At 57.3% G+C, this 26,161-nt stretch overlaps 1 protein-coding gene across 50 annotated transcripts in view; it reads right to left on the reverse strand.

Annotated features, from left to right (window-relative positions):
• Positions 1 to 4,693: 4,693 nt before the first annotated feature.
• NCOR2 (nuclear receptor corepressor 2) overlaps positions 4,694 to 26,161 on the reverse strand; it is a 241,692-nt gene continuing 220,224 nt past the window's right edge. For 20 of the 50 annotated variants that reach the window (XM_063593195.1, XM_055096339.2, XM_063593199.1 and 17 more), the window contains 16 exons: positions 25,059 to 25,413; positions 23,437 to 23,658; positions 22,256 to 22,507; positions 21,037 to 21,186; positions 20,729 to 20,878; positions 20,432 to 20,639; positions 17,047 to 17,588; positions 15,889 to 16,038; positions 15,541 to 15,686; positions 14,831 to 15,024; positions 13,423 to 13,572; positions 12,612 to 12,760; positions 11,132 to 11,185; positions 7,687 to 7,911; positions 6,469 to 6,648; positions 4,694 to 5,860 (listed from right to left, as the gene is read on the reverse strand). In XM_063593195.1, coding sequence (XP_063449265.1) covers positions 5,679 to 5,860; positions 6,469 to 6,648; positions 7,687 to 7,911; positions 11,132 to 11,185; positions 12,612 to 12,760; positions 13,423 to 13,572; positions 14,831 to 15,024; positions 15,541 to 15,686; positions 15,889 to 16,038; positions 17,047 to 17,588; positions 20,432 to 20,639; positions 20,729 to 20,878; positions 21,037 to 21,186; positions 22,256 to 22,507; positions 23,437 to 23,658; positions 25,059 to 25,413 — 3,309 coding nt within the window. In that variant the 3' untranslated portion in view covers positions 4,694 to 5,678. The remainder of the gene's footprint in view (positions 5,861 to 6,468; positions 6,649 to 7,686; positions 7,912 to 11,131; positions 11,186 to 12,611; positions 12,761 to 13,422; positions 13,573 to 14,830; positions 15,025 to 15,540; positions 15,687 to 15,888; positions 16,039 to 17,046; positions 17,589 to 20,431; positions 20,640 to 20,728; positions 20,879 to 21,036; positions 21,187 to 22,255; positions 22,508 to 23,436; positions 23,659 to 25,058; positions 25,414 to 26,161) is intronic. The other 30 variants (XM_057299562.2, XM_034934806.4, XM_034934807.3 and 27 more) reach the window with 21 other exon arrangements.

Genomic DNA, 26,161 nt, shown 5'->3' on the forward strand with positions numbered 1-26,161 from the left:
TTTCTTTAGGGGTAGGTGGGATGACCTCTTTCTTTCTTTAGGGGTATGTGGGATGACCTCTTTCTTTCTTTAGGGGTAGGTGGGATGACCTCTTTCTTTAGGGGTAGGTGGGATGACCTCTTTCTTTCTTTAGGGGTAGGTGGGATGACCTCTTTCTTTCTTTAGGGGTAGGTGGGATGACCTCTTTCTTTCTTTGGGGTAGGTGGGATGACCTCTTTCTTTGGGGTAGGTGGGATGACCTCTTTCTTTCTTTGGGGGTAGGTGGGATGACCTCTTTCTTTGGGGGGAGGTGGGATGACCTCTTTCTTTGGGGGTAGGTGGGATGACCTCTTTCTTTGGGGGGAGGTGGAATGACCTCTTTCTTTCTTTAGGGGTAGGTGGGATGACCTCTTTCTTTGGGGGGAGGTGGGATGACCTCTTTCTTTCTTTGGGGGGAGGTGGGATGACATCTTTCTTTCTTTGGGGTAGGTGGGATGACCTCTTTCTTTGGGGGGTAGGTGGAATGACCTCTTTCTTTGGGGGGAGGTGGGATGACCTCTTTCTTTCTTTAGGGGTAGGTGGGATGACCTCTTTCTTTCTTTGGGGGTTGGTGGGATGACCTCTTTCTTTGGGGGTAGGTGGGATGACCTCTTTCTTTAGGGGTATGTGGGATGACCTCTTTCTTTCTTTAGGGGTAGGTGGGATGACCTCTTTCTTTAGGGGTAGGTGGGATGACCTCTTTCTTTCTTTAGGGGTAGGTGGGATGACCTCTTTCTTTCTTTAGGGGTAGGTGGGATGACCTCTTTCTTTAGGGGTACGTGGGATGACCTCTTTCTTTCTTTAGGGGTAGGTGGGATGACCTCTTTCTTTAGGGGTAGGTGGGATGACCTCTTTCTTTCTTTAGGGGTAGGTGGGATGACCTCTTTCTTTCTTTAGGGGTAGGTGGGATGACCTCTTTCTTTAGGGGTACGTGGGATGACCTCTTTCTTTCTTTAGGGGTAGGTGGGATGACCTCTTTCTTTCTTTAGGGGTAGGTGGGATGACCTCTTTCTTTCTTTAGGGGTAGGTGGGATGACCTCTTTCTTTAGGGGTAGGTGGGATGACCTCTTTCTTTCTTTAGGGGTACGTGGGATGACCTCTTTCTTTAGGGGTAGGTGGGATGACCTCTTTCTTTCTTTAGGGGTAGGTGGGATGACCTCTTTCTTTCTTTAGGGGTAGGTGGGATGACCTCTTTCTTTAGGGGTACGTGGGATGACCTCTTTCTTTCTTTAGGGGTAGGTGGGATGACCTCTTTCTTTCTTTAGGGGTAGGTGGGATGACCTCTTTCTTTAGGGGTAGGTGGGATGACCTCTTTCTTTAGGGGTACGTGGGATGACCTCTTTCTTTCTTTAGGGGTACGTGGGATGACCTCTTTCTTTAGGGGTAGGTGGGATGACCTCTTTCTTTAGGGGTAGGTGGGATGACCTCTTTCTTTGGGGGTAGGTGGGATGACCTCTTTCTTTCTTTGGGGGTGGGTGGGATGACCTCTTTGAAGGCTGAGGACCAACTGGCTGTAGCTGGGAGACAGAGTGGACCCTCTGAGGGCAGGAGGCTGCGAGCTTTCCATGCACCTGCAAACAACCGCCTGGGTTGGGTCTAAGTCCCTGGTCCTCAGAGAAGATACGCCGTGGTGCTGAGTGGTACCAATTCAGAGGCACAGAGACAGGGGCTGATGGTGATGACCGTGAGGGCTGAGCCCTGTGATCCACTCCCATCTCTCTGGTCTAACTGGTGGCTCAACAAGGTGCTGTGGGATCTTGGGCCTCACCGATGTGAGTGGGTAACCCCTGGCGGCTGGCATGACCAACACCCCAACCCATCCTGGATTCTGGGTAGGGGCCACTCTGTGCCCTGGGTGGAGGGCAGGCCTGCCTGGGACAGTGCCCTTTGCCAGCCCCACACTGCCATCTGCCTGCCGGCCTCAGAACTACAGCCCAGCGCCAGGCTCAGCCCTGTTGGGACGCATGAAAGCCCAGTGCACAGATGAGAAACCAAGGCCCAGAGGGCACCCAAAGCATCCCCAAGTTCACACAGATCACAGTCACCAAGCTGGAATCCAGGTCCTGCATGGGCCCAAGGCTTCTGCTTATTTTTAACCTGGGCACAGTAATCAGGGTGGGACACCGAGAGCCAGTGAGGCTCGGCAGAGCCCCTGAGGATGCCCCTCCTCCCTGGTCCCCACTCCAGGGGAGGCAGGACCCTGGGCAAGCCTGGGCCCTGGAGGCTTTGGGTCCCCTGGGAAGGTCGGGGCAGAAGGTGGCAATTTCTGCTTCCAGCAGACCATGGTTCTCCCTTTCATTGCCCCCCAGTCCTGTGGGGCTGGTTTCTGCAGTGCTGGATGTGAGGCTGGTCAGACACCAGCACAGGGCCAGGGACCCCCCAGCCATGGCTATCCTTGCTGGCAAATCCCCATCAGAGCCCCCAAGGATGAATTCCATCTGTGTTGGCACCACCCCTTTGTCCCTGCTTACCAGTAGCTGGGCCAGGGTGGGCCCTCTTTGGGGATTTGGGACTGCCTCTTTCTGGGTGAACTGAGGTCAGCATCCCAGACTGCCTGGGCATGAAGGCTGAGAGATGGGGACAGGCAGAATTCCAGGACCCTGGGTATCCCCACGCTTAGCATGACTCAGACGCACTTCTGAAGGAAGAAAAAAAGAGAATGCCCTGCTTTGCAGATTATCTTGTGCCCATGAGGGGCAGAGGACCCACCTCCCACCCCCTTTGTACTCCGAAAGGTTTTAGGGGCCTGGGAAGCTGGGGCCACCCTGGGAACCCACCCAGCAAGACTCAGCTTTTGCAGGGCAGGCGTTTCCTGGCTGCCAACTGTCTACATGTCTGGTGGGTCTTGGGTGGAGTGGGACACAAACTGGGGGTCTTCACTCCACAGTGGCTCCAGGAATGCTATTGGGGCAGAGCTGACGTCATGGCTCTGCCAAGAGGAAAGGTTCTCTGACCTCTGCTCTAGGATGGGGGCAGGCCTCAGCGGCCACACTCAGGCCAGTGCTGTCCCCATGGGTTTGGGGACATAGGATGGCTAAGAGGTTGTGATGGGGCTGTCCAGATGGAAACCCTACCAGGAGGCTTCAAGACACTCTGGACCAGCAGGGGAAGCTCCAGGGCAAGGGTGGGCTTCCTCTCTCTAGGGAAGCAGGCAGTGGCACCACAGGGGGCCCCAGTGCACTCCCCATGCCAGGGCGCCTGTAGCTATACCTGGGGGCCAGTGGGCCATATGAAGTCTCTCTCACGCTCTTCCAGCTCAGCCACCCAATCTGGCTCTGGGGACTGACACTGCACACGGGACCGGGCACCAGGTGGGGTGTCAGGCTTTGGGGGAGTGTGGAGGGGCAGCCGTGCTGCTGTGGCAGCATAGGGAAAGAGCAGGAAAATGAGGGGGAGGGCCAGGCCACTGGCACCAAGGGACAAGGCCAAGGGTGACTGGGTCAATAGTGAAGAACTGTGGCCATTCCCAGGTTCCACTCTGCTCCAGAAGGGATGCTGCGGGCACAAGACAGGGCACACCCAAGATGTGGTAGACTTGAACCCAAGAGGCACCTGAACAAGCTGGCAGGAGTTGCTCTCTCTCCTGCCTGTATTCAAAACACACCAGGACATCCCCGGTCATGATCTCTGTGGGCAGGGATGACATTAAAATACTACAATTAGGAAGTGATGGCCATTCTGAACTCCACAGGTGTGAATACTAGATACCTTCACTATGGGTGTGAATACCCAACACCCTCATCCTGTGTATATTTGATACTCTTGCCATGAGTGTGAACACCTAACATCCTCACCATGAGTGTGAATACCTGACACATGGGTGTGAATACTCAACACCCTCACCCTGTGTATATATACTCTTGCCATGAGTGTGAACACCTAACATCCTCACCATGTGTGAATACCTGACACCCTCTCACCATGTGTGAACATCTGACACCTTCACCATGGGTGTGACTTGACACCCTCGCCATGGTGTGAATACCTGACACATGGGTGTGAACATCTGACACCTTCTCACCATGGTGTGACCACTTGACACCCTCACCACGGTGTGAACACCTGACACATGGGTATGAATACCTGGCACCCTCTCACCATGTGTGAACATCTGACACCCTCACTATGGTGTGAATACCTGACACCATGAGTGTGAACATGACAGCCTCACCATGGTGTGAACACCTGACACCATGTGTGAACATCTGACACCCTCGCCATGGTGTGAATACCTAACACCATGAGTATGAACATCTGACACTCTCACCATGGGTGTGACTACTTGACACCCTCAGCATGGTGTGAATACCTGATACATGGGTGTGAATACCTGACACCCTCTCACCATGAGTGTGAACATGACACCCTGACCATCGTGTGAATACGACACTCTCACCATTGTGTGAATACCTGACACATGGGTGTGAACCCATGTGAACATGACACACTCTTACCATGGGTGTGAACACTTGAGACCTTCACCACAGATGTGACTATTTGATGCCCTCATGGTGATGTCCTTACCAAGGGTATAAATATTCAACTTGCAAAAGGATCCACTCCCTGGTGACTCAGGCGGATGTGGCCTTGGCCCTCCAGGGGTATACTCCCACTGTCCCCTAAACGCCTGCCCTATTGGCTGCCCAGTCTGAGGTAGAGAAGAAACCTTTGTAACTGGAGTATAATTCGCTTTTTAATTAGAACGACGTGTGTAAATGACAGAATACCACCACCCTGCGCAGATGGCGGCCACAGAATACGCATCGAATTCATTCTGCCCAAGGAAGGGAGGGAGGGAGGACACAGCGGGGCGTGAGCCAGCAGTCCCCGCCCCCTTGGTCCTGCGAGTGATGGGGTCACCGACTGTCGGCCTGCACACGCCTCTTGAACGGTAAGCAGAGATCAAAAGCACAGCAGCAGTAATACTGGGTAAGTCCTTCCTTGCGTAAAACATCTGAATTAATTCATTGAAGGTATCAAAAATATACCCTGTAAACCAATACATCATTTACATCTGCCTTTCCTTCCCACCGCTGCGGCAACGATGTGTGAAAAAAACAGTCCAGTCCTCGGAGCATCCGTTCCCCCCAGGCCGCACCTGGCCCTTTTGTCCGCCCACCTGGCCTGACTTGGTTTCCAGCAATCTCGTTGGCTGGGGCAGTCTGTGGGCACCGGAACGAGCGCACTGGGGGCTGGACAGGGCCTGCGTCCATCTGTCCAGAGCGCTAAGCGGGATGGGAGGCGGAGGGAGGGCGCGGGGGCTGCGAGCTCAGTTTAGACTTTGGTTCCAAATGCATTCGGGGGAGGCAGTGGCGTGGAGGTGCGTGGTCATCCTGCTTTGGGTCCCTGGCCGCCCCGGCCACCTGCGTGTGGCTGCCACACGCCTGCCGTGCCCCCTCCCCGGCCCCTTCCCCTCCCTTCCCGAGCACCAGGTAAACATCCCCTGAGTAAGGTCTGCACAGGGCCAGCCCGGGGCGGGAGTCTTAGTTAAGGCTTTAGACAGGCAAGGATGCCGGCTCTGGACGGACAGATGGATGGAGGCGCAGGCGGACTCAGGGGCTCCTTCCTTGGTGGGGGGAGTCGGCAGCCGCCCCGCTCCTGCCGGGCCGTTCCTGTGGCTCGCTGGGACCTGACACCGCCCCCCCCTCCCCCGTTCTGAGTCACTCGCTGTCGGAGAGTGTCTCGTACTGCGAGCAGAGCAGTGGCTTGGGCTCCTCCTCCCAGGCGTGGTGGGGGCCAGCGAGGGGCCCGCTGCCCGCGGGGAGGCCCGGTGGGGGTGGGGAAGCCATGACACCCGCCTGCAGCCGCATGATCAGGGGGTTGTAGGGGAATGGCGTGGAACCTGCAGGAAGAAGCGAAAGATGCCCGGGAGGCCTCTGTGAGCCCGGCAGCCCCTGCTGGCCGCCTGCCCACCACACCGGGAACAGAGGCCTCAGCGTTTCTGTCCAACAGTCCTCCCAGACCTTTCTAATTGCAAACAGGTCTCAGAACCGTCTGCCTCTCTTCACCTGTTCTACTTCCGTCCCTGTTCACACCCTGCTGCTGTCTTTTGCCTGGACTATAGCAGTAGCCTATTCACCGTCCCTCTGGTCTATTCTCCCAGGGGCCTTCTGACCCTATGTTAGATGAGCATTTCCCTTCCGAAAGCCCTCCACGCCTCCTCACTACCCATCAAAGGAAGTCCAGGCTCCCCTGGATGGCCCACCAGGCCCATGTGATCTGGCCGGCCCCAACCACACCCTTTTCCTCTGCCTGTGCCCCTGGCAGAAGCATCCTGATGGTTCGTGAGCCAGGCTCAGCTGCCCAGGCCCCTGGACAGCGTTTCCACAGAACAGGCCCGAGTCTGAGCTCTGCACGCAGCAGGCGCTCAGCATTCAGTGCCCCGGCAGCATTCACAGCCCAGTGTCGGGGGGCTCGGCGAGCCCAGCCCTGTCCCCACCTGGTGCCCACCTGCGGATGAGGGCCTGTCCTCCCACACGCGGTTGGTGAGCGGCGTCCGGCGGTTGCAGTCTCCCTCCGAGTGCACTGAGGAGACAGAGGGTGGCCGGTCCCCAGACGCCAGGCCCGGGGCCGGGGACTTGGCTTTTCGGCTGCTGGGTCTGCCAGAGACCTTGGCCTTCCCGCCGCCACCTGCAGGGGGACAAGATGGGAAGGGGCTGCGTTGGGCAGTGAAGACAGCACTGACGCTGCGGTGGGGCCACAGGGGCAGGGTGAGGTCCTGCCATGGGCCCTCCAAAGAGGGAGGGAGAGCAGCGACGTGAACCCCTCCTCCCTGCTGCCCGCCCCAGCTGGGAAGCCAGGGTTGACCAGATGGCCAGCCATGAGCCTGGAGGGTGGAGATAGTTTCTGCTGGGCGGGGGGAGGTGGCTAAACTGTCTGCTGTTTGCAATAGCCCCCTGGGCTGTCCTGCAGCAACCCCAGCCCCAGGGGCTGGAACCCTAAGCATGAAGCTGGGCTTCCAGTTTGAGCGTGGCCCCAGAACCATGCTAAGGCTAGGCAGGATCCAGGCCCCGTGCAGAGAAGTCAGGACCCCTGAGGCCAGGCCTGACCCCCACAGAGGCTCCAGAAGCTTCTTGGGGCCTCAGTGTCCAGGTTGGACAACTGCAACTCTCTCCTCAGCTCCCTGCCCCGATACAGAGGGTATTGATGGGGAACCAGGCTGACCCCTAAGGCTCCCTGACTCCCAGGGCTGAGACAGACCCTGGGCTCCTCCCCACCAGGCTAAGGGGCAGCTGAGGACACATAGTGGGTCTGGCAGATGCTGAGCACAGGCCTGGCTGCCATTCCCCTGTCCACACAGTGTGGGTGGGGCTTCACTCCAGCCTGCTCTCCCTCAAGGAGACAGATGGGCCAAGAAGCCGGGTCCCCGCAGGGAGGAAGGCGGGAGGACTGGGGGGCGGACAGCAGTGTGAGTGTCCGAGGGAGGCGGCAGCGCTTTGGGCCTAGTGGGCAGGAGGGCCGGGGCTGGGGGGCAGAGGGTACAGACACTTGGGGGGTGTCAGTCCAGCTTCAGATTAGCAAACTCCAGAACGAGGTCAAACACGCACAAAAATAAAGTCACAAGCTCCAAAGCTCGAGGAGGGGGTTGTCAGAGGAGCGCGGAGGAGCGAGGATTAATCACACCGGGGGTGGGGACAGACGGGGGCGGGGCGGGGGTGGCCTGCAGACCTGGCGAGGTGAGTGTGTGGTCACTCCGTCCGTCAGCAGCGGTTATGGGCATAGCAGCGGGCAGGCTGGCACTGGCATTCAGAGGGTTAAAAGCATTGGCGCTGAGCGGCGGGGACTCTTCCCACTGGTCATATTTACCCATGAGTGCCTTTCTAATTATGGCCTCCAGCCCCATGTTGGTGCTGGCATGTTCCTGCACCGCCTGGCTTCTATAGGTCATAAGGCCTGGGAGAGAGAGACAGACAGACAGACAGACACATGGGGGCCGGGGAGGGGGAGCCAGAGGGGCGACGGAGAGAGAGAAGGGGGAGAGAGAGAAGGGAGAGAGAGAGGGAAGGAGGAGGAGGAGGAGGAGAGAGAAATACACAGTGAGCACATTTCGGCAAAGCAACATATTTATTTCCCTATCCCTCCCCACCCTTTTTTTCCTGCTGGGTGGTGTTAAAAGGGGAGAGGCTGGTTCCTTCTACCTGGGGCCCCGGAAGCTCTTGGGCACTGCCAGGGAGGTGGGGTAGGGGAGGTCAGATGCCCCCACCAGCCCCTATTCTCATTCCTATTCTGTCCTCTGGGAAATCACAAGCCCCGTCTGCACCTCCAATCCTAGCTGGGGCTGTTTTGTTTTTTTTTTAATCTCAAGTGGCCTTAATGGAGAGGGTGGGAGATGGGAGGGCTACCCTGTTTGGGGAACAGGCTGCTAGAAAATTGGCTCAAGCCAGAGCTGGGGGCTGGCGGGGGGCTGGGGAAGGGACTGAGAGAGAGAAGGTGACCAGATGGTCCTCCCGCTGCCCCACCTCCACCTGTGTGACCTGGGACGTGCAGCCCCCTACCTCCCCACCAAGCTGGGCCTGCTCTCCTCCCTCTGCCTCTCCCCACCCAGGAGCCATGAGGAGAAAGAGGTGCAGAGACGGACGCTGAGGGCGGGGTCATAGCCATGCAGTTACGGTGCGTGCAGGGGACAGGGCAGAAGTAGACACAATCACGGGACCAGCCCTGGTCCGGCCCCAGCTGGCCCAGCTGCCCAGTCCCAAGGACAAAGTGGTCGAATCAACAAACCGGTCCCAAGAGGATGCTTCCAGAACACCTCCTGACAATCGGGGAAACCTCCTTTTCTGTTAACCACATTTCCTTTCCCTTTTTTCTTTCTTGTGAACCACGTGGAGGTGGGGGACCTTTGCACACCCCCTATAGGTGCTGTCTTTTCAGAATTTTTGTTAAACCAGCCTTTGCTTTCAAAAGCCCCCAGTGAATCCCCATTCCACCGTGCCCACACGGGGCAAGTGTTTCATGGATTTTTAAACTTCTGCTCTGAATGAATCATACGAATACAAAGTGGTCAAATCGTCTTTCTGACCACTCGCTCCTTTGTAAACTAAACCGAGGCTTCCATGAGGTTGCGGGTGACGCAGATGCTTTGAAAATCACGTTTCTGTAGCAACTGCTGGCTGCCTGCGTTTTCTTTTCCCTTTTGGTTTCAAATACGTTTGTAGCCAGGGATGCTCACACCTTTTCTGCTGTCTTGGCCACATTTCTGCAGCACTTTTGAAAAAACAGCCATGTGCATGAAGAAAAAGCAACATTTCCAACAAGGGTGACTGCTGAAATCACAGCAGCGCGACTGGGCCTTCTACCCAAGGCCACGAGTCCGTGACCTGATGGAGCTGGCTCCAGGCTTAACGATCTCTATTTATAAAGGTGAAGTCTGACACAGGTTGAGTGGCAAAGACTGGAGCCTGGAAAATTTCTTCTTGTGGACTAAAACTGCATAAAAAGAAAAAATCAGGCTGGGCGTGACTGCTCACGCCTGTAAACCCAGCACTTTGGGAGGCCCAATGTGGGTGGATCATCTGACGTCAGGAGTTCGAGATCAGCCTGGCCAACATGATGAAACCCCGTCTCTACTAAAAATACAAAAATTAGCCAGGTGTAGTGGCGGGTGTCTGTAATCCCGCTACTTGGGAGGCTGAGGTGGAAGAACTGCTGAAACCCGGGAGGCAGAGGCTGCAGTGAGCCAAGATTGCACCACTGCACTCCAGCCTGGGTGACAGAGCAAGACTCTGTCAAACAAACAGACAAACAAACAAACACAAAAAACAAAAATCAGTCGAGGTGGGAGGATCCTCAGCTTGAGGACGGGAGTTCAAGACTAGCCTGGGTAACATATTGAGAGCCTGTCTCTACAAAAAAGATAAAAAATTAGTCGGGTGCAGTGGCGCATGCCTGTAGTCCCAGCTGCTCAGGAGGCTGAGAGGTAGGAGGATCATCTAAGCCTGGGAGGCGGAGGCTGCAGTGAGCTGTGATTGCACCACTGCACTCTGGCCTAGGTGACAGAAAGACCGTGTCTTAAAAAGATAAATACAAAATATTTATATATAAGTGTTAGCATAAATCTTCACTGTACCATGCCATGAGTTTGTACACACAGATACACCTGTGTGTCTAGCACCTACTTCAAGATTTAGAACATCCCAGGAACATTCATTTCTAACCCTCTTGTTGTTTCGACCAAATTGTCTTCTTCCCGTTGCCTGAGGCTTGGCAATGCCACCGGTGTCTAGTCACTGGGCAGGTGGAGGTGTCCTAGTTGGGACTCCCATTTGGAGGCCTCGCTGACCCCCTGATAATATCTGAATGACTATCCTTCGCTCACCATTCCCAGGGCTCAAGGCCCAGGAATGTTCCCCGGGGAAGATCAGCAAACCTCTCCGACCTCCATCCTGGCCTTGGCTTCCACCAAAGGACCAGAGGATAACCAGGCACCCACACAGAGGCAGCCGACCCCGAAACTGCCTCAGCCCCACTGGGCCAGGCCTGCCCATGCAGAGTGACCCCCAGAGGCCACACCCCAGACTCACCAAGGAAATACACAATGGGGCCCTCCTAGAGGATGGGGCTCCAACCTCAAGGGACCCCTAAGTCCAAAAGATCATAGAAGTCTTAAGTTTCAGCTTAAAAGTGCGTGTCAATTTTACACCTATCTCTGCCACACACCTGTATTTGATCTTGAAAGAAAAAGTAAGGCTTCCCAGTTCCCTGGCTGGAATTAAGGAATGAAGCTCTAGCTATAACAAACGCCCGAGTGAACTCGGAGGCTTGTGCTCTGAGCTCAGGCCCACCCCTCGTCCAGACATGTGCATCTCTAGCCGAGGCTGGCGAAGAAGCAAGGTGAGTTTCCAGCTGGTGAGGGTGCATCTGATACTTACTAACCACCCGAGGGGATCTTAACTCCAGAGATTCCCTGCACAGCGAGGGTCCTGTCTACACAGGGAACAAGCCTCGCCTGCCTGTTGTGTGACTCTGAATCCTACTGTGCGGTTAGTTCATCCCAGAATGAGGGGGTACACCCAGACTAGCGAAGGCTCCTCGTCCCTTCATGACAGCTGGAGCAGGGGTGGGGAGGGAGCGCAGGGGACCAGGGCGGCCATATAGCAAGGGCTGGATGGGTTACCTGTTCCGGTGATGGCGGGCATATTGAAGATCTCCGTCCCAGGCTGGCCGATATCTGGAAGCGGGTGACAGAGTGGGTGAGGCCCCCAGGTCTCTGGGAATTACCTGCCCTACCAGTCCCCTGTGTGGTCCAGGCCAGGTGTGCTGGCATCACCTGGGGAAACTTGTTCATTGCAGGTTCTCATGCAGCAGGCCTGGGACAGGGCCAAGCGTCTGCATTTCTTTTTCTTTTTTTTTTTTTTTTGAGATAGAGTCTCACTCTGTCGCCCAGGCTGGAGTGCAGTTGTGCGATCTTGGCTCCCTGCAACCTCCGCCTCCCAGGTTCAAGTGATTCTCCTGCCTCAGCCTCCCGAGTAGCTGGGGTTACAGACATCCGCCACCACGCCTGGCTAATTTTTGTATTTTTAGTAGAGACGGGGTTTCACCATGTTGGTCAGGCTGGTCTCAAACTCCTGACCTCATATGATCCACCCGCCTTGACCTCCCAAAGTGCTAGGATTACAGGTGTAAGCCACCGCGCCTGGCCAAGGGCCTGCATTTCTAACCAGTACCCTGGGGATGCTGATGCTACGGTTTCCTGGACTGCACTTACAGGGCCCTGGAGTTACCAGCCTGGGTCAGAGATTTTTTTTTTTTTAAGACAGTGTCTTGCTCTGTTGTCCAGGCTGGAGTGCAGTGGTGTGATCATAGCTCACTGCAGCCTTGACCTCCGAGGCTCAAGAAATCCTCCTATCTCAGCCTCCCCAGTAGCTGGGACTATAGGTGTGTGCCTGTTTTTAAAGTTTTTTGTAGAGATGGGGTCTTGCTATGTTGCACAGACTGGTCTCGAACTCCTGGCTTCAAGCAATCCTCCTGCCTCATCCTCCCAAAGTGCTGGGCCTATAGGCATGAGCCACCGTGCCCGGCAAGCCAGTGACTATCTGCAAGGTTTCTACTCCAGCCCCAGGAAGGGAAAAGCATCTGTGATTTGTCCAAACTTCCCTGGCAGATGAGGCTTCTTGGGGTCGGGGACTGTGACAGATTCTTTATTTGCCCACCCACTCACGTATTCCCTGGTGGATCTGCTAACTGCCAGGCGCTGTGCTAGGGACTGGGAAGCAGAGTGGGGCGTTCATACCCAGCAACCACGTCAGTGGGTGCAAAGCCACACAGGTGCTGAGTGTGGGAGGCGCCCGGCCCTTGTGTGGGAGGGATCCAACCCCTGGTCCCAGTATTCACGCAGGTATTCACCGGGCACCTACTATGTGCTGGGTGCTATTCTTCTGTGCCAGTAAGCTCCTATAGAAAGCCCAGCAAATCAAGAAACTGCCTTGGGGCTCCCCAAATGTGAGGCAAAGGGCCTGGGGGGAGGTGGTCAGCAGGGCCACTTAGCTTTCGAAGGTGCACCGTGGGTTTCTGCCACTGGGCGGCTCCAGCTGCCCAGGCAGGCCACCCGCCCACCTGTGGCCCCATGCTTCCCCGGGAGCCTGCAGGCCCCTTACTGTATTCAGGCTCATTCCGGTTGTGGGTGTTCAGCTTCTTGTTGATCTCTTGCTTCTTGGACTTGACCATGGCGGAGTTGCTCTCGGTCAGCTTGCTGAAGAAGGCTGGCGGCTGGCTGGTGTTGCCTGGAGACTTGGAGCCCATCCTGCTGTGAGGATCAAACACCTCACATCAGCTCACTTGGTGCCAAGCTTGCATGCCTTTGATGATGGGGAACTCACCACCTGAGATGCCTTAGACATTTGGAAGCAAGCTTCACCCGCCCCCACGCCTGCATCCCCTGCCTGGTAGAAGATCACGGCTCCTGAAATCTCCTCTGCGGTTCACCCGTCCTGGGGCTAGGGGTGTCTTGGGAGACGCCTGGCTGCGTGGTGGGCTGCCTCTGACCACTTGCTCCAGCCTGACCCTCTCAAGAGAGCCCCAAGGACTGAAATTGGGTTCCGATCATGCCCTTCCCCAGGGGCAGCGGGCCCAGCTTCCTTCTCAGGTCCCACCTCACCCATCACCCCCGGTCTGGCCCAGCACACCTAGCTCATTATTTCTTAGAGGTTCAACAGGGGCTGTCAACGGGGGCCTGGTCCAGCTGAGATCCCAGCCCAAAGCACGGAAAGCTACCACTGAGGTCTCCCCAGGGAGGGTGGGCATGTATCACACCCCCAAGTTGGTGAAACCTGCTTGGCAGGCTTGAGGTCACCCAGCTGAGCCCTGTGCCCTTGTCACTCTCCACATGGCACCACGGTGGACTGGGGCCAAGGATGGGCAAGGGATACCAGAGCATCCCGGGGGCAGCGCATGTGCCCACAGAAGTACCTGGGCTCCGTCTGTTCCCCATCCCGGTACAGCAGCGGGTACACAGCACTCCGGGAGTGCCCTGGCTCCGTCATGCCCTCCGGTGGGGACACAGGTTCAATACCGTCCTCACCGCCACCCAAGACTGACGTCTTGTTTGGCTCTGGAGACCTGGATGGAGAAAGGGCCCCAGATGTGGTCAGAGGTCTCCCTACTGAGGGGACGCACCCTCCCTCCACTCTAAACCAGGGCCCCGCACGCTTTTCCTGTACGTAGCCAAATCATAAACGTTTTAGGCATTTTCGACCACAAGTAATCTCTGGCATGTATTGTTATCATTTTAATTTTTTTTTTAAACAACCCTTTAAAAACGTAAAATCATCTTTTTAGTTTATGAATTGTACAAACAGAGGGCCCGGGCTAGATCTGGCCCATGGGCCACAGTTTATTGACCCCTGCTCTGAATTCTGGTGGTACCCCAGTGCCAGCTACACCACTGCCCCCCAAAGATGTCCTGCTGTCTTGCCATGTCTGTCCTCGCACACACATTACCCCCCCCGCCCCCACCAAAACGCCTCCTTCACCCTGGAGCTCAGGGCCCTCCCCTCTCTTCCTCTTTTGACCGCCAGAGGCCCCATGGTTCACCAGGGTGGGGGTGGGGGTGGGGGTGGGGGTGGGGGTGGGGGTGGGGGTGGGGGTGTGCGTGAGCGTGTGCATGTGCCTGTGTCTACAGGGATGTGCGGGTGCGCGTGTGTGCGGGTGCGCGTGTGTGGGTGTGCGTGCGGGCGCGTGTGTGCGGGTGCGCGTGTGCGGGTGTGCGTGTGCGCGTGTGTGTGGGTGCGCATGTGCGGGTGCGCATGTGTGCGGGTGCGCATGTGTGCGGGTGCGCCTGTGTGCGGGTGCGCATGTGTGCGGGTGCGCATGTGTGCGTGTGCGCATGTGTGTGGGTGTGCATGTGTGCGGGTGTGCATGTGTGTGCGCGCATGTGTGCGGGTGTGCATGTGTGGGTGTGCATGTGCGGGTGTGCATGTGTGGAAAGGCTGCTCTCTAATCATACAGCCCTGGAACAAATCACCCTCTGTCACCTACTGACTGTGTCCCTGTGGGCAAGTGAATTCACTTCTCCAGGCCTTAGTTTCTTCGTCTGTGAAATGGGGAGAATGCTGCCTATGTCTCCTGGGGGGCTGTGTGTAAAGGGTACACGTGAGTGCCTGGAACCCACTGAGCACAACATGTACTTTTATCAGCTATTATTCGTTATGTATCCGCTCTGTGACTCCCCCATCTCCTGGAGCCTCCATTTCTTGCCTGTGCAATGGCACCAGGCGGGCCTCATATGCAGCTGAGCTCAGACCCAGCTCTGAGGCAGGCAGCTGACGAAGGCCTCCCACCGGCTGACCAGCAAGAGGCACCCCCATCCCTCGCTCACCTCTTGCCCCCTTCGCTGTGGGGGGAGCCACGGGCCGGGGCACCATGGTCCGGGGGCGGGAGGTAGAGGTCACTGGGTGGGCGGCGGAGGTCCAGGACGGGGCAGCTGGCCCCAGGGAAGGAGTAGAGGGGGGCGGGCAGGGGTGCGCTGAGCTGCTGTGGGTGGTGCCGGGTGTAGTCCTGTGTGATGACCTCCTGCAGGCAAGTGGGGGGCCCAGAGTCAGGCAGCGCTCTCCTGACAGAACCTTCTGGGGGTGGGGAGGGGCTAGACGGAGCTCGGGGCAGAATCCTGGGTGGGGCCAGCTTCCTGGGTGACTGTGGACCTGCCCGCCACCCTCTGGGCCTCCGTGACCCAGTGTGCATGGGAGTGGGGCTGTGGTCAGCGGTCCCAAGCTGGTAGTTGGCAGATGGCTGATGAGACCAGCCCATGACACTGAGAAACCCGGGCCACCAGGAAGGCCTCATTGCCCGTGAAGATGCCATCGGCTCGCATCACAGGCTCCTCCCATGGATTAGGGGGCGGTGATGGTGCCGGTGCTCGGGGCTTTGGGATCTCACCCTCACCCACGCCCTGGATCCCCCCCGCGCCATGCCCTGGATCCCCCAGCCACCCCGCCAGGACAGAAGGGCTGTGGGGTTCCCCATCCCCTCTCCAGGCCTGGTGCCCCCAGGTGCAAAGGTGACAAGAAGCAGCAGAGAACGCGTAGTTACACTGATGTGCTGGGCCAGGGTGACCACCCGCTGGTGACCTTTGACCCCTGGGGCGGTCTGGAGCAGCGGGCTGGACGAGGGCTGGCTCTCAGGCAGCGGCCGCAGGTGTGGGAGGTGGGCGGCCTCCCCGCCAAGCTTCACGGGGCCTGCAGGCAGAGCAGAGCTGGTCAGGGGGTGTCTGCTGGCCCCAGGGCTGCTGGGCCCAAATCCCAGCCCCATGCCTTTGAGCCTCATGATCCAGCCGATTCCTTGGCCTTTAGGCACCTCTGTTTTCCTATCTGCATGATGGGGCCTTGAGGGTCCTCACTGTGCAGGGCTTCGGGGGCCTGGGTGCTGGGTGGGGTGTACCTGGCTGCTTGGGCCGCAGCTCCCCCTCCAGGTGGCTCTTGTCGAGCTCTTCCAGGTGCTTGGGGAGCCCCTTGTCGTGGGTCAGACTGGGCGAGCTCACAGGGCTGACGGGCTCCACCCCTTCGGGGCTGTAGCTGCTGCCGTGGTAACCTAGGGCAGGCGGGGGGTGCAGAGTCAGGCACCGGGCCCAGGGTTTCGGAGTCCGAGGGGCAGGGCTGCCCTCCCAGCTGGCTGGGACCCCGGGGGGGTCAAGGGGAACCCAAGCTAGGGGTAGGGTTTGGGCTCCCAAAAGACAGTAAGGCAGAGAGGGGTGTTGGGGAGAGACAGGGAGGCCAAGGGAGAGGTGGAGAGAGATGCAGAGCCAGGGACAGAGACAGACAGAGAGGGAGACACAGAGAGAGATTAGGCAAGAAGGGACAGAGATGGGTTCAGGTGGTGGAGGCCGGGCGAGGCCAGCGTGAGATGGGGGCAGCATGGGTCTCTGGGGAAGGAGTGTGTGGGGCGGAGTGAGAAGTGGGGGTGTGGCTGGGAGTGACCCTGGGTCCCCGGGGCCCCGCCTGGGCTATAGCCTCGGCCATCCCAGTCCAACAGAGAGGAGCCATGAACTAGGGCCAAGGCAGGGGTCCAGAGGCAGAGGGCTCCCCTTTTTCTGGGGTACAGGGGCTGGGGACAGGGCAGGATGCAAGAGCCAGACCCAGCTCCTCCTCGACAGCGCAGGTCCCTGCCCCGCCTCAGCTTCTCCTTGCACCGCCTGCCTCCACTTCCCCCAGTCCAACTGCATCCAGGCAGCCGGCAGGTGGGGGCGTAGGCCCGAGCCCTCCCGCAGCCCCATCCCTGCTCCCTGGACACAGGCGCAAAGAGGGAGATGGGGGCGCAGTCGAAGTCAGAATCACAGATCCATTCATTAAAGAAAAAAAAGCAAAAATCCAAAAAAAAAAAAACCATGGTAAAATGATGTGCAAATGATGAGCGCCCCCAAACCAGAGGGGCAGGCGCGGCCGGAGTAGTCGTCAGCGCGTGCAAACCGGCGAGGACGGATGGGCTTCAAAACAAAATACCAAAACCAACAACAAAAAAAACGGGGGCCAAAGTAAAAAGCAGAGATCTGAAAATATCTTTGGACCACGAGACGGGGTGGGTGCGGGCCGGAAGTCTTACCATCGCGAGGGGAGCCGTTGGCCAGCGCACCTCCTTCTCGCGCCCCTTTATCGTGAGCAATTTGACGCATGATAATCGCGTCTATGAAGGTGGCCGCTGTCAGGGTGGTCTTACCCAGAGAACGGAGTTCCAGTTCCTGGATGGAAAAGGGTTTACTTTGAGTCTTTTCCCGGTGCGGGTCCGAGGCCGAGGCAGGTGGCGCCGGCGGGTCCGGGCTGGCGTGGTGAGGTGCGAGGTTCTTCGCAGGGGTGCGGGCGATGGTGGCGTGGCCAGAGACGGGGGGCACTAGGGGCCGGGGCTCCGAGCCCTTGCTGGGGGAGGAGGCGGGCTCCAGCCCGGAGCGGGCTGGGGGCTTGGCGAGGAAGGCATGGCCGGTGTCTGCTCGGGGCCGCTCTGGCCGGGCGACCCGGGGGGCCTCCTTGGGCAGCAAGACGGGCTCCATGAGGGTAGGGTAGACCCCATCGAGGGTGCCGCCCAGTGGGCAGTGGGTGGCAGGTGGGAATGTGGCAGCCGGGCGAACGGGTGAGGAGGTGGAGGTGGACCTGGGGGAGGAGAGAAGGCGGTCAGGCAGTCATGGGAGCTGCCCTCTTCCTCCACCACCCTCGATGAGTCCCCATTGCCCTGGGATAAATCCACATCCCCTGCTGCTCCCAGAGTGAAACTGCCCTCCTGACTGTAACCTGCCAGACTCTGTGCGTCATGGTTTGACCCATCCCACTCATTCGTTCATTCATTCCTTGCATCATTCCAAAACTTCTGATTAAGCAGCTACTAGGTGCCAGGCACTGTTCTAGACACTGTGAATACAGCGGTCATAAAACGGATGCAAGCATCTTACCATCTAATTCAGAAAACAGACTACGATCACATTAACAGATATCCCAAGCTCTACAGAGCCTGGTAACTGTGTGGAGGTAGTTGATAAGGTACCAGGAGAGAACGGCAAGGAAGCTGAGGCAGGGCTAGGAGGTCTTCAGGGAGGGGGCACATGAGGGAGCTGGGCCTGCTCAGGATACCCGAAGAGCTAAAAAAGCCATGTGAGGAGTGAGAGAGCAAGGGGAAGGACGCCAGGGGGCGGCCAGGGTGGGCGCTGAGAACAGAGAAAGCTGCTGTTCCCGGCTCTGTGAGTGAGAAGCTGGGGCACAGCTGCCCTTGCACAGGGCTGGGGCTGGAACAGGAGCCGGCTGCTCCACCCACGCGGCCTTCCCGGAGCCCTGCGTTTCCACGGGGGCACCCCCATCTCTCGCTAACTCTACCTCCCAGAGCCTCATTCATGAGCGGGCAGTGGGCAGGCGCTCGTTTTTTCCATTATATTTTTGAATCGGCTGTCACGGGCATATCCCACAGAGCCTGTGTGCGGAACCCTGCTCCCCACAGCCAGGGATTAGTGCTTCATGCACCTGCTGGGTCTCTGAGTCAGGGGTGACAAAGTCACCACTGCTTTTGGGAAACGATGCCATTTTTCATAATTGAAATAATGATTAGGGGAGGTATGAATTCAGGCATCCAAGTGGCAAGTTGGGGCACAGGTACTTTTTTGAATAAAAATTCATTTTGGAGGAGTAAGTTGCCTCTAAATAGGTCCTGGAGGCTGAGTGCGGTGGCGCACGCCTGTAATCCCGGCACTTTGGGAGGCTGAGGCAGGCAGATCACTTGAGGTCAGAAGTTTGAGACCAGCCTGGCCAACATGGTGAGATCGCATTTCTACTAAAAATATAAAAATTAGCCGGGTGTGGTTGCACGTGCCTGTAATTGCAGCTACTTGGGAGGCTGAGGCAGGAGAATCACTTGAACCCAGGAGGTGGAGGTTGCAGTAAGCAGAGATCGTACCACTGCACTCCAGCCTGGGCGACAGAGTACAACTCCATCTCAAAAAAAAAAAAAAAAAAAAAAGGTCCCGGGCAGGGAAGGGTGTTGAGGTGTGACCCCACCCCCCTGGTGAAGCAGCTCTGCCCACAGTCTCTGGAGTGTGTGTCACCAGAGGGCACTCAGGGGCCTCTCCCATCTCAGAGAAACTTGGGACTCTGTCCAGGCAAGAGGGACACCTCTTTTCCTTGCTGGCCTTGCTAAATGTGGGGGACCGGGAAAGTCTTTCCTCACAGCCCCCATTCAGTCTCTCCCTCTCCACAGATTCTATTCTCAAACCAAACAACCTCCCCATCTACTCATCCCACGGCCCAACTCATTGTCCGTCCACCTGGGCCTCCATCCACTCATCCCCACAATTACTCATCCAACCATCCATTCCATCATCCACCTAACCCTACCACCCACCCATCCACCCACCCACCCAGCTAACCCAGCCATCTATACTCTCACCCACCCACCTACCTACCTAACCCAACCACCCACCCATCCATCCATCCATCCACCCAGCTAAGCCAGTCAACTACACTCTCACCCACCCACCTACCTCCCTAACCCAACCACCTACCCATCCATCCATCCACCCAGCTAAGCCAGCTGTCTCTCCTCTCACCCACCCACCTACCTCCCTAACCCTACCGCCCTCCCATCCACCCACCCAGCTAAGCCAGCCGTCTATACTCTCACCCACCCACCTACCTCCCTAACCCTACCACCCACCCATCCACCCACCCAGCTAAGCCAGTCATCTATCCTCTCACCCACCCACCTACCTACCTAACCCAACCACCTGCCCATCTATCCATCCATCATCCATCCATCCATCCATCCATCCATCCATCCATCCATCCATCCATCCATCCATCCGGCTAACTCAGTCATTTATCCTCTTAGCCACCTACCTACCTACCTACCTAACTACCACCCACCCACCCACCCACACAGCTAACTTGGCCATCTATCCTTTTGCCCATCTACTTACCTACCTAACGTGACCACCCACCCATCCATCCACCCAGCTAACCCAGCTATCTATCCTCTCACCCACCCACCTACCTACCTAACCCTATCACCCACCCATCCATCCATCCACCCACCCAGCTAACCTAACCATCTATCCTCCCACTGACCCACCTACCCACCTAACCCAACCACCTATCTGGCTAACCCGGCCATCTATCCTTCCACCCACCCACCTACCTACCAAACCTGATCATCCACCCATCCAACCAGCTAACCCAGCCATCTATCTTTCCACTGACCCACCCACCCACCTAACCCGACCACCCCCCCATCCATCCATCCACCCACGCAGCTAACCTAACTTCCCACTGACCCACACACCCACCTAACTCGACCACCCACCCATCCATCTACTACTCACACATAGTCTATTCTTCTACCCCCACACATCTGCCCACCCACCCACCTCCCATATACCTTCCACCAAGCATCCTCTTATCTGCTCATCCTCCTACTGACCACCCATCCACCCGCCCGCCCCCTCCCCCATGCCAACCTGGCCCACCTCAGGACCGTGGGCGTACTGGGCTCCACAGTGGTGATGATACCCTTCATGCCTGTGTTGTGAAGCACACTGGGTCTCTGCTGGAGGGCATCCTGGGTCCGAGGGGAGATGGGCGAGTGCTGGTGGGCATGGGAGTGGGAGGCGGGGCGGCTGCTGCTGCCCCCACCCCCGCCGCTGCTGCCGCTGCTCTGCTCTGTACCTGGTGACAGGCAGTGGCATCAGCAGGGGGAGGCCTCTTGCGGCCCACAAGGAGTCCCGGAGCCGGGGGTGGGGGCTCTGATGCCCTACCAGGTCTCCAGATGGGGGCGTGCTCCACTGTCGTGGTGGACGTGAGGATGGACTTTTCCCGCTCCCGATCCCGGTCACGCTCTCGATCCCGGTCTCGCTCCCGCTCGGACGAGGATGTGGTGGTTGGTTTTGTCAAGTGTGTTGGACCTCCTAGGAAACCGAAAGGCCAGAGACTCAGCCCCAGGGCCCAAGAAGAGCCTGGCTTTGTCTTCTGGGGTGGGAAAGAGAGCAGGGCTTCTGCCCGCCCATCCCCCAGCCGCCTCCCATGGATGCCAGGGTCCCCACCCCAGACTGGGCAGTGGCGCTACCTGGGGAGAGTGGGGAGCTGCTGTGGCGGCTGCTGAAGGGCTGGGGCGCGGTGGGGAGGTAGGCAAGGCGGTCCATGGCGGTGGCTGGGGTGCCTGGTGTCGGGGGCACGAGCACAGGCAGGTGTGGCACTTGGGACAGGTCGATGATGCCTGCGGGAGGTGTTGGGCCAGGGCTGTAGCCACAGGGAGGAGAGAGGCCAGGCTGCCCACTGGCCAGATCACCCTCCTGGAGAGCACGGCACACACTCCTGGAGCCAGCAGAGCTGGTGGCAGGCACTCCCTCCTCGGCTCCCAGCACCGGCCATGGAACCCTTTTCTGAATGCTCAGGTTCTCTTGGTACCACCTCCTCTTCTGCTCCCAAGCCCGAGCCGTGGCATCTCCTGCAGCTGCCCTCACTGGTTCCCATCTCAGGCCCTCTGTGCCCCTTAAGCCTCTGACGCCTACACAATCCATTCCCTGTATTCAATCCTCACTGTTCAAAATACTTAGTGTGACTTCGGCTTTTCCAGCTGAGCCCCAGCTAGAACTTGGTTATTCCAGAAGCATTTCTGAGGATGGCCCTGGAACGTGTGCATGCAAAGCAGCTGTGGGCTGTTTACAAGGCAAAGGAACAAACTCCAAACAGCCTCACATTTTCATCTTTTTTTTTTTTCGAGACACAGTCTTGCCCTGTTGCCCAGGCTGGAGTGCAATGGTACAATCTCCGCTCACTGTAACCTCCACCTCCCGGGTTCAAGTGATTCTCTTGCCTCAGCCTAGTGAGTAGCTGGGACTACAGGTGCGCATCACCATGCCTGGCTAATTTTTGTATTTTTAGGAGAGATGGGTTTCACCATGTTGGTCAGACTGGTCTCGAACTTCTGACCTTGTTATCCACCTGCCTCGGCCTCCCCAAGTGCTGGGATTACAGGCATGAGCCACTGTGCCTGGCCACATTTTGATCTTTAAACTCCTGAGGCCCCTGTATCCTAAGAGTATACACAGATGCACACACACCCACTGAGGATGCAGCCAGGAGCCACACGCTGTGCACTCACCTACCAGATGCCAACCAGCACCCATAGCACGCACAACCCCAGGCCACCCACTCAGGTCTGTTCACACAAGGTGACCCACAAGGTGACCAGGTCTAGCTGCCTCCGCGAGGCCACAGGGGCACGCCCACGTCCTTTGGGAATAAAGCCAAACCCAGCGGAGGTGGTCTGCCCACCCACTCACCTCGGGGACCCGCAGCGTAGTTGAGTGCCAGCGAGGACTCGCGGGGCGAGAGGCCCCTCAGCATGTCAGCTCGCTGGGCCATGGTGGTGGCCGCGTTGTGGTGCATCTGCTGCGAGGTGATGTAGTCATTGATGATGGTCTGCCGGTTCTCCAGCGCCGCCGTGTCGGGGTAGCCGCGGATGAGGTAGGGTGGGTACAGGTGCGGGTAGGTGGGGTTGGGGGCCAGGTGCCGGGGCAGGTAGTAGGCAGCGGCTGCGGGGCAGAGGGGAGCTCATGTGAGGCCAGCCATACCTAGGCCTGATGGTGTCGCTCCACCTGTCTGGATGCCCCCTACTTCTGCACCCGGACAGCTTCTCCCACCTACATGTGTGGCTGCCCAAAGCACAAACCAGAACTGAGCGTCGGACAGCAGGAAAACATCACGCCAGGACACAAGAGGGTGACTTCTACGAAGGATGCTTTTTGCATCAAAGTTGTCCCAAACATAGGACATCCCAATGCAGATTAACACTCCAAAGGGATGCAACTTTCTTTATTTCTTTTTTTTAAATTTCTTTTATTTTTAGAGAAGGAGTCTCGCTCTGTCGCCCAGGCTGGAGTGCAGTGGCGCGATCTTGGCTCACTGCAAGCTCCGCCTCCCGGGTTCACGCCATTCTCCTGCCTCAGCCTCCCGAGTAGCTGGGACTACAGGCACCCACCACCACACCCGGCTAGTTTTTGTATTTTTAGTACAGAGGGGTTTCACCGTGTTAGCCAGGATGGTCTCTATCTCCTGACCTTGTGATCCGCCTGCCTCAGCCTCCCAAAGTGCTGGGATTACAGGTGTGAGCCACCGTGCCCGGCAACTTTTAAAAAAGACTTTCAGATCATGTCTATTTGAAAAATGCATATACTCAAGTCCTCATTCTATACCTTTGCATTGCTAAAGGCACTGATAAGTCCTGCAGGAAAAGAAAACCACTGAAATGTTTAACCCCACATGTCCTGCAAACTACTAAGAGAAATTCTGCTCCAACCTAAGCTCATGATTACACTGTTGGGTCTTCCAATCCCGAGGCCTCAGTTTCGCCATCCAGGGGAACCTGACAGTTGATGCCTAAGGAGTCCCTGAGCGAACACTGATGAGGTCCGTGGCCCTGTTCGGCACCACTGCAGGGTTCTGGGAGCCCCAGGGCAATCACCTGCGTCCAGAGGGATGCCGCGGGGTATGGAGGTGGGGTCGAAGGCCAGGGGGATGTGGCTGCGATACAGGTCAACGCCACTCACGCCCCGAAGCAGGTGCTCATAGGGCGAGATGGGGTGTGGGTGGTGCTCGGGCACGGTGCTGTGCGGGGACTTGGCGATCTCACGAGGCGTCGACGTCAGCTTTCGGTCCTGGGATGCCTTGCTGGACGAAAGGCTGCCTGTGGATGGGCAAGGTGGATGCATTGGGCCTCTGCACTGACCCCCCACGCAGGGCCTCTGGGGCTGGCATTTACGGGGAGTTGTTTGAGGATAGGGACCTCGGGATCCCAAGGACCAGGTCTCTTCATTCACTCCTTCATTTCTTCATTGCCTTAGTTCACTTTTTGCTCACTGACTCATTTGCTTTTGTGTTATAGTTTTTAAAAAATTCATTCTTTCATCCATTCACTCACTCAATCAATTAAAAAATATTGATGCAGCCTCTACTACGTGGCAAGCATTGTTGTGAGAACTGGGGTCACCCCAGTGAACGAAATAGAAATCCCAGCCCTCACAAGCTGACATTCAATGTGAGAGACAGGTGATAAACTAGCAAACAAATGAGAATTACAGAGTGAAACATGCTCAGAAGAAAATTTTCTTTCATTTTTTTTTTTTTTGAGATAAGAGTTTCACTCTTGTTGCCCAGGCTGGAGTGCAATGGCACGATCTCCGTTCACTGTAACCTCTGCCTCCCAGGCTCAAGTGATTCTCCTGCCTCAGCCTCCCGAGTAGCTGGGAATACAGGTGCGTACCACCACACCCGGTTATTTTTTTGTATTTTTAGTAGAGACAGGGTTTCACCATGTTGACCAGGCTGGTCTTGAACTCCTGACCTCAGGTGATCTGCCTGCCTTGGCCTCCCAAACTGCTGGGATTACAGGTGTGAGCCACCATGCCTGGCCGGAAGACAATTTTAAAATGTCGCAGCATGTGATATGAACTGGAGATAGGGGGTCTGGTTAGAAGAAGCCTCCCCAAGGATGTAATATTTAAACAAAGACCTGAGGGATGGAAAGAAACCCACTAAGTAAAGAAGTTACTGGAAGGCGGGGACATGGCAGGCAGAGAGGAGGAGCCACGAAAGGTCCCCAGCAAAGACTGAATTGACCGAGCTAAGCATGGCCAGGGAACAAAGAGAAAGAGGGCCCAGGGGCTGGGGCTGGGGAGGACGAAGAAATCCAGCTGAAGAGAGGCAGGCAGGGCCCCAACAGGCAGGCGCCCCAAGGCCATAGCAAAACGTGTGAAGTTGCTAGAAGGATGAAAGCAGGGAAGTGGAATAATTTGATTTGCATTTTTAGAAAGTATCCGGGTAGCTGTTTGCAGAGTGGATTACAGCAGGAAGAGGGAGGGGCGTGGGGGAAGCTAGGTGAGACACCACGGTGGTCTGGGAGGTGGCAAGGAGTTGGACAGGGTTTGGAATCGGAGGCAGAGCCCACGGGCCTGCAGGTGGTTTGGATGTGGTGGAAAGCGGGTGGCGAGGATATCCCAGGTGCAAACTAAGCTAATGGTGGATGGGGAGGCACAGCTTCTCCAGACAGGCGCCCACCCCACTCACACCCATGCACACCCCACTCACCCTCCTGCAGGCGCGGCGTGGGCTCCCGCGTGGTCACGGGCGAACCTCGCGGGAGGTGGCCGGCAAAGGGTGCCCCGTGGTCCTCATAGGTCAGGGGGCTCTGCCGCGGCTTGCCCAGCTCAGGCACAATGACCGGGGCGCCGCGCGCAATGGAGCCCCCCGAGCTGCTGGCGGTGCCTGGCCGGCTCTTCAGGCTCTCCTCGTAGCAGGCACGTTCCAGTGCCCGGGCGTCGGCCATCACATCCAGCGGGTGCACGGGTGGGAACGTCCGGCCGGGGCTGCCGATGAGGGAGCGTACGTCGTGCTTTTTGGAGCCAGTGGTGGATGCGCCGGTGTCGTACTTGAGCGGGGTGCCCTGGGGCAGAGGGGATGTAAGCTCTAGCCCTGGCCACAGCCATAGCCCAGACCAGCTGCATCCCCCTTCTGAGCCTCAAAAAGTTTGTCATCTATAAGATGGAAGTGACATCTGATGCCTCCAGAGGCAGGGAGACAGAGGGCTTTGCTAACCCTGAGATGGCACACTTGTTACTTACTGCCCTGCGCACCCTGGGCCTGACCCTGGTCCCCACGCTCCCTGGGGGGACTGCAGAAAGGGGTAAAAAGTTCAGCAGTCAACTCTCCCTGCCGCAAGTGGTGGGCCCTCTGATGGTCCCTGGAGTTTGCGAGAAAGAAGCCCAACACCCTCATGTGGGTAAAAAACATTCCTCTGTTCAGCCTGGGACCCTCCATGGCCCACCCAATGCCAAGCAGAGAAAGTCAGCACCCAGACCCAATACTACCCGCCCTGAGGCTTTCAGCCCCAGGGACACTGAGGTCAGGGCTGAGGTGTTTGCCCTCCAGACAGAAAGGATGGTGAGGAAATGGGGGGGGGGGGGTCACAGTCCAGACTGGGACCTTCGTAGCCAGGCCACCAGGTCCCCTGCCTCTTTTCAGCAGGCTTCGGAGACACTTGATATGGTGGGACTTTAGGGCTTTGCAAGCAACAAAACTCTATTTAGGGATGTCTTCATTACTGTCGTAAGAAGGGGAACTGCCCTTGTTTTTCAAAAGAATATTCTAGAATCTGGACCCTGTCTTGGTCATGCGGTGGATGCTTCCAAGGA

This window comes from Pan paniscus, chromosome 10 (genome assembly GCF_029289425.2).
Source record: "Pan paniscus chromosome 10, NHGRI_mPanPan1-v2.0_pri, whole genome shotgun sequence".
NCBI lineage: Eukaryota > Metazoa > Chordata > Mammalia > Primates > Hominidae > Pan > Pan paniscus.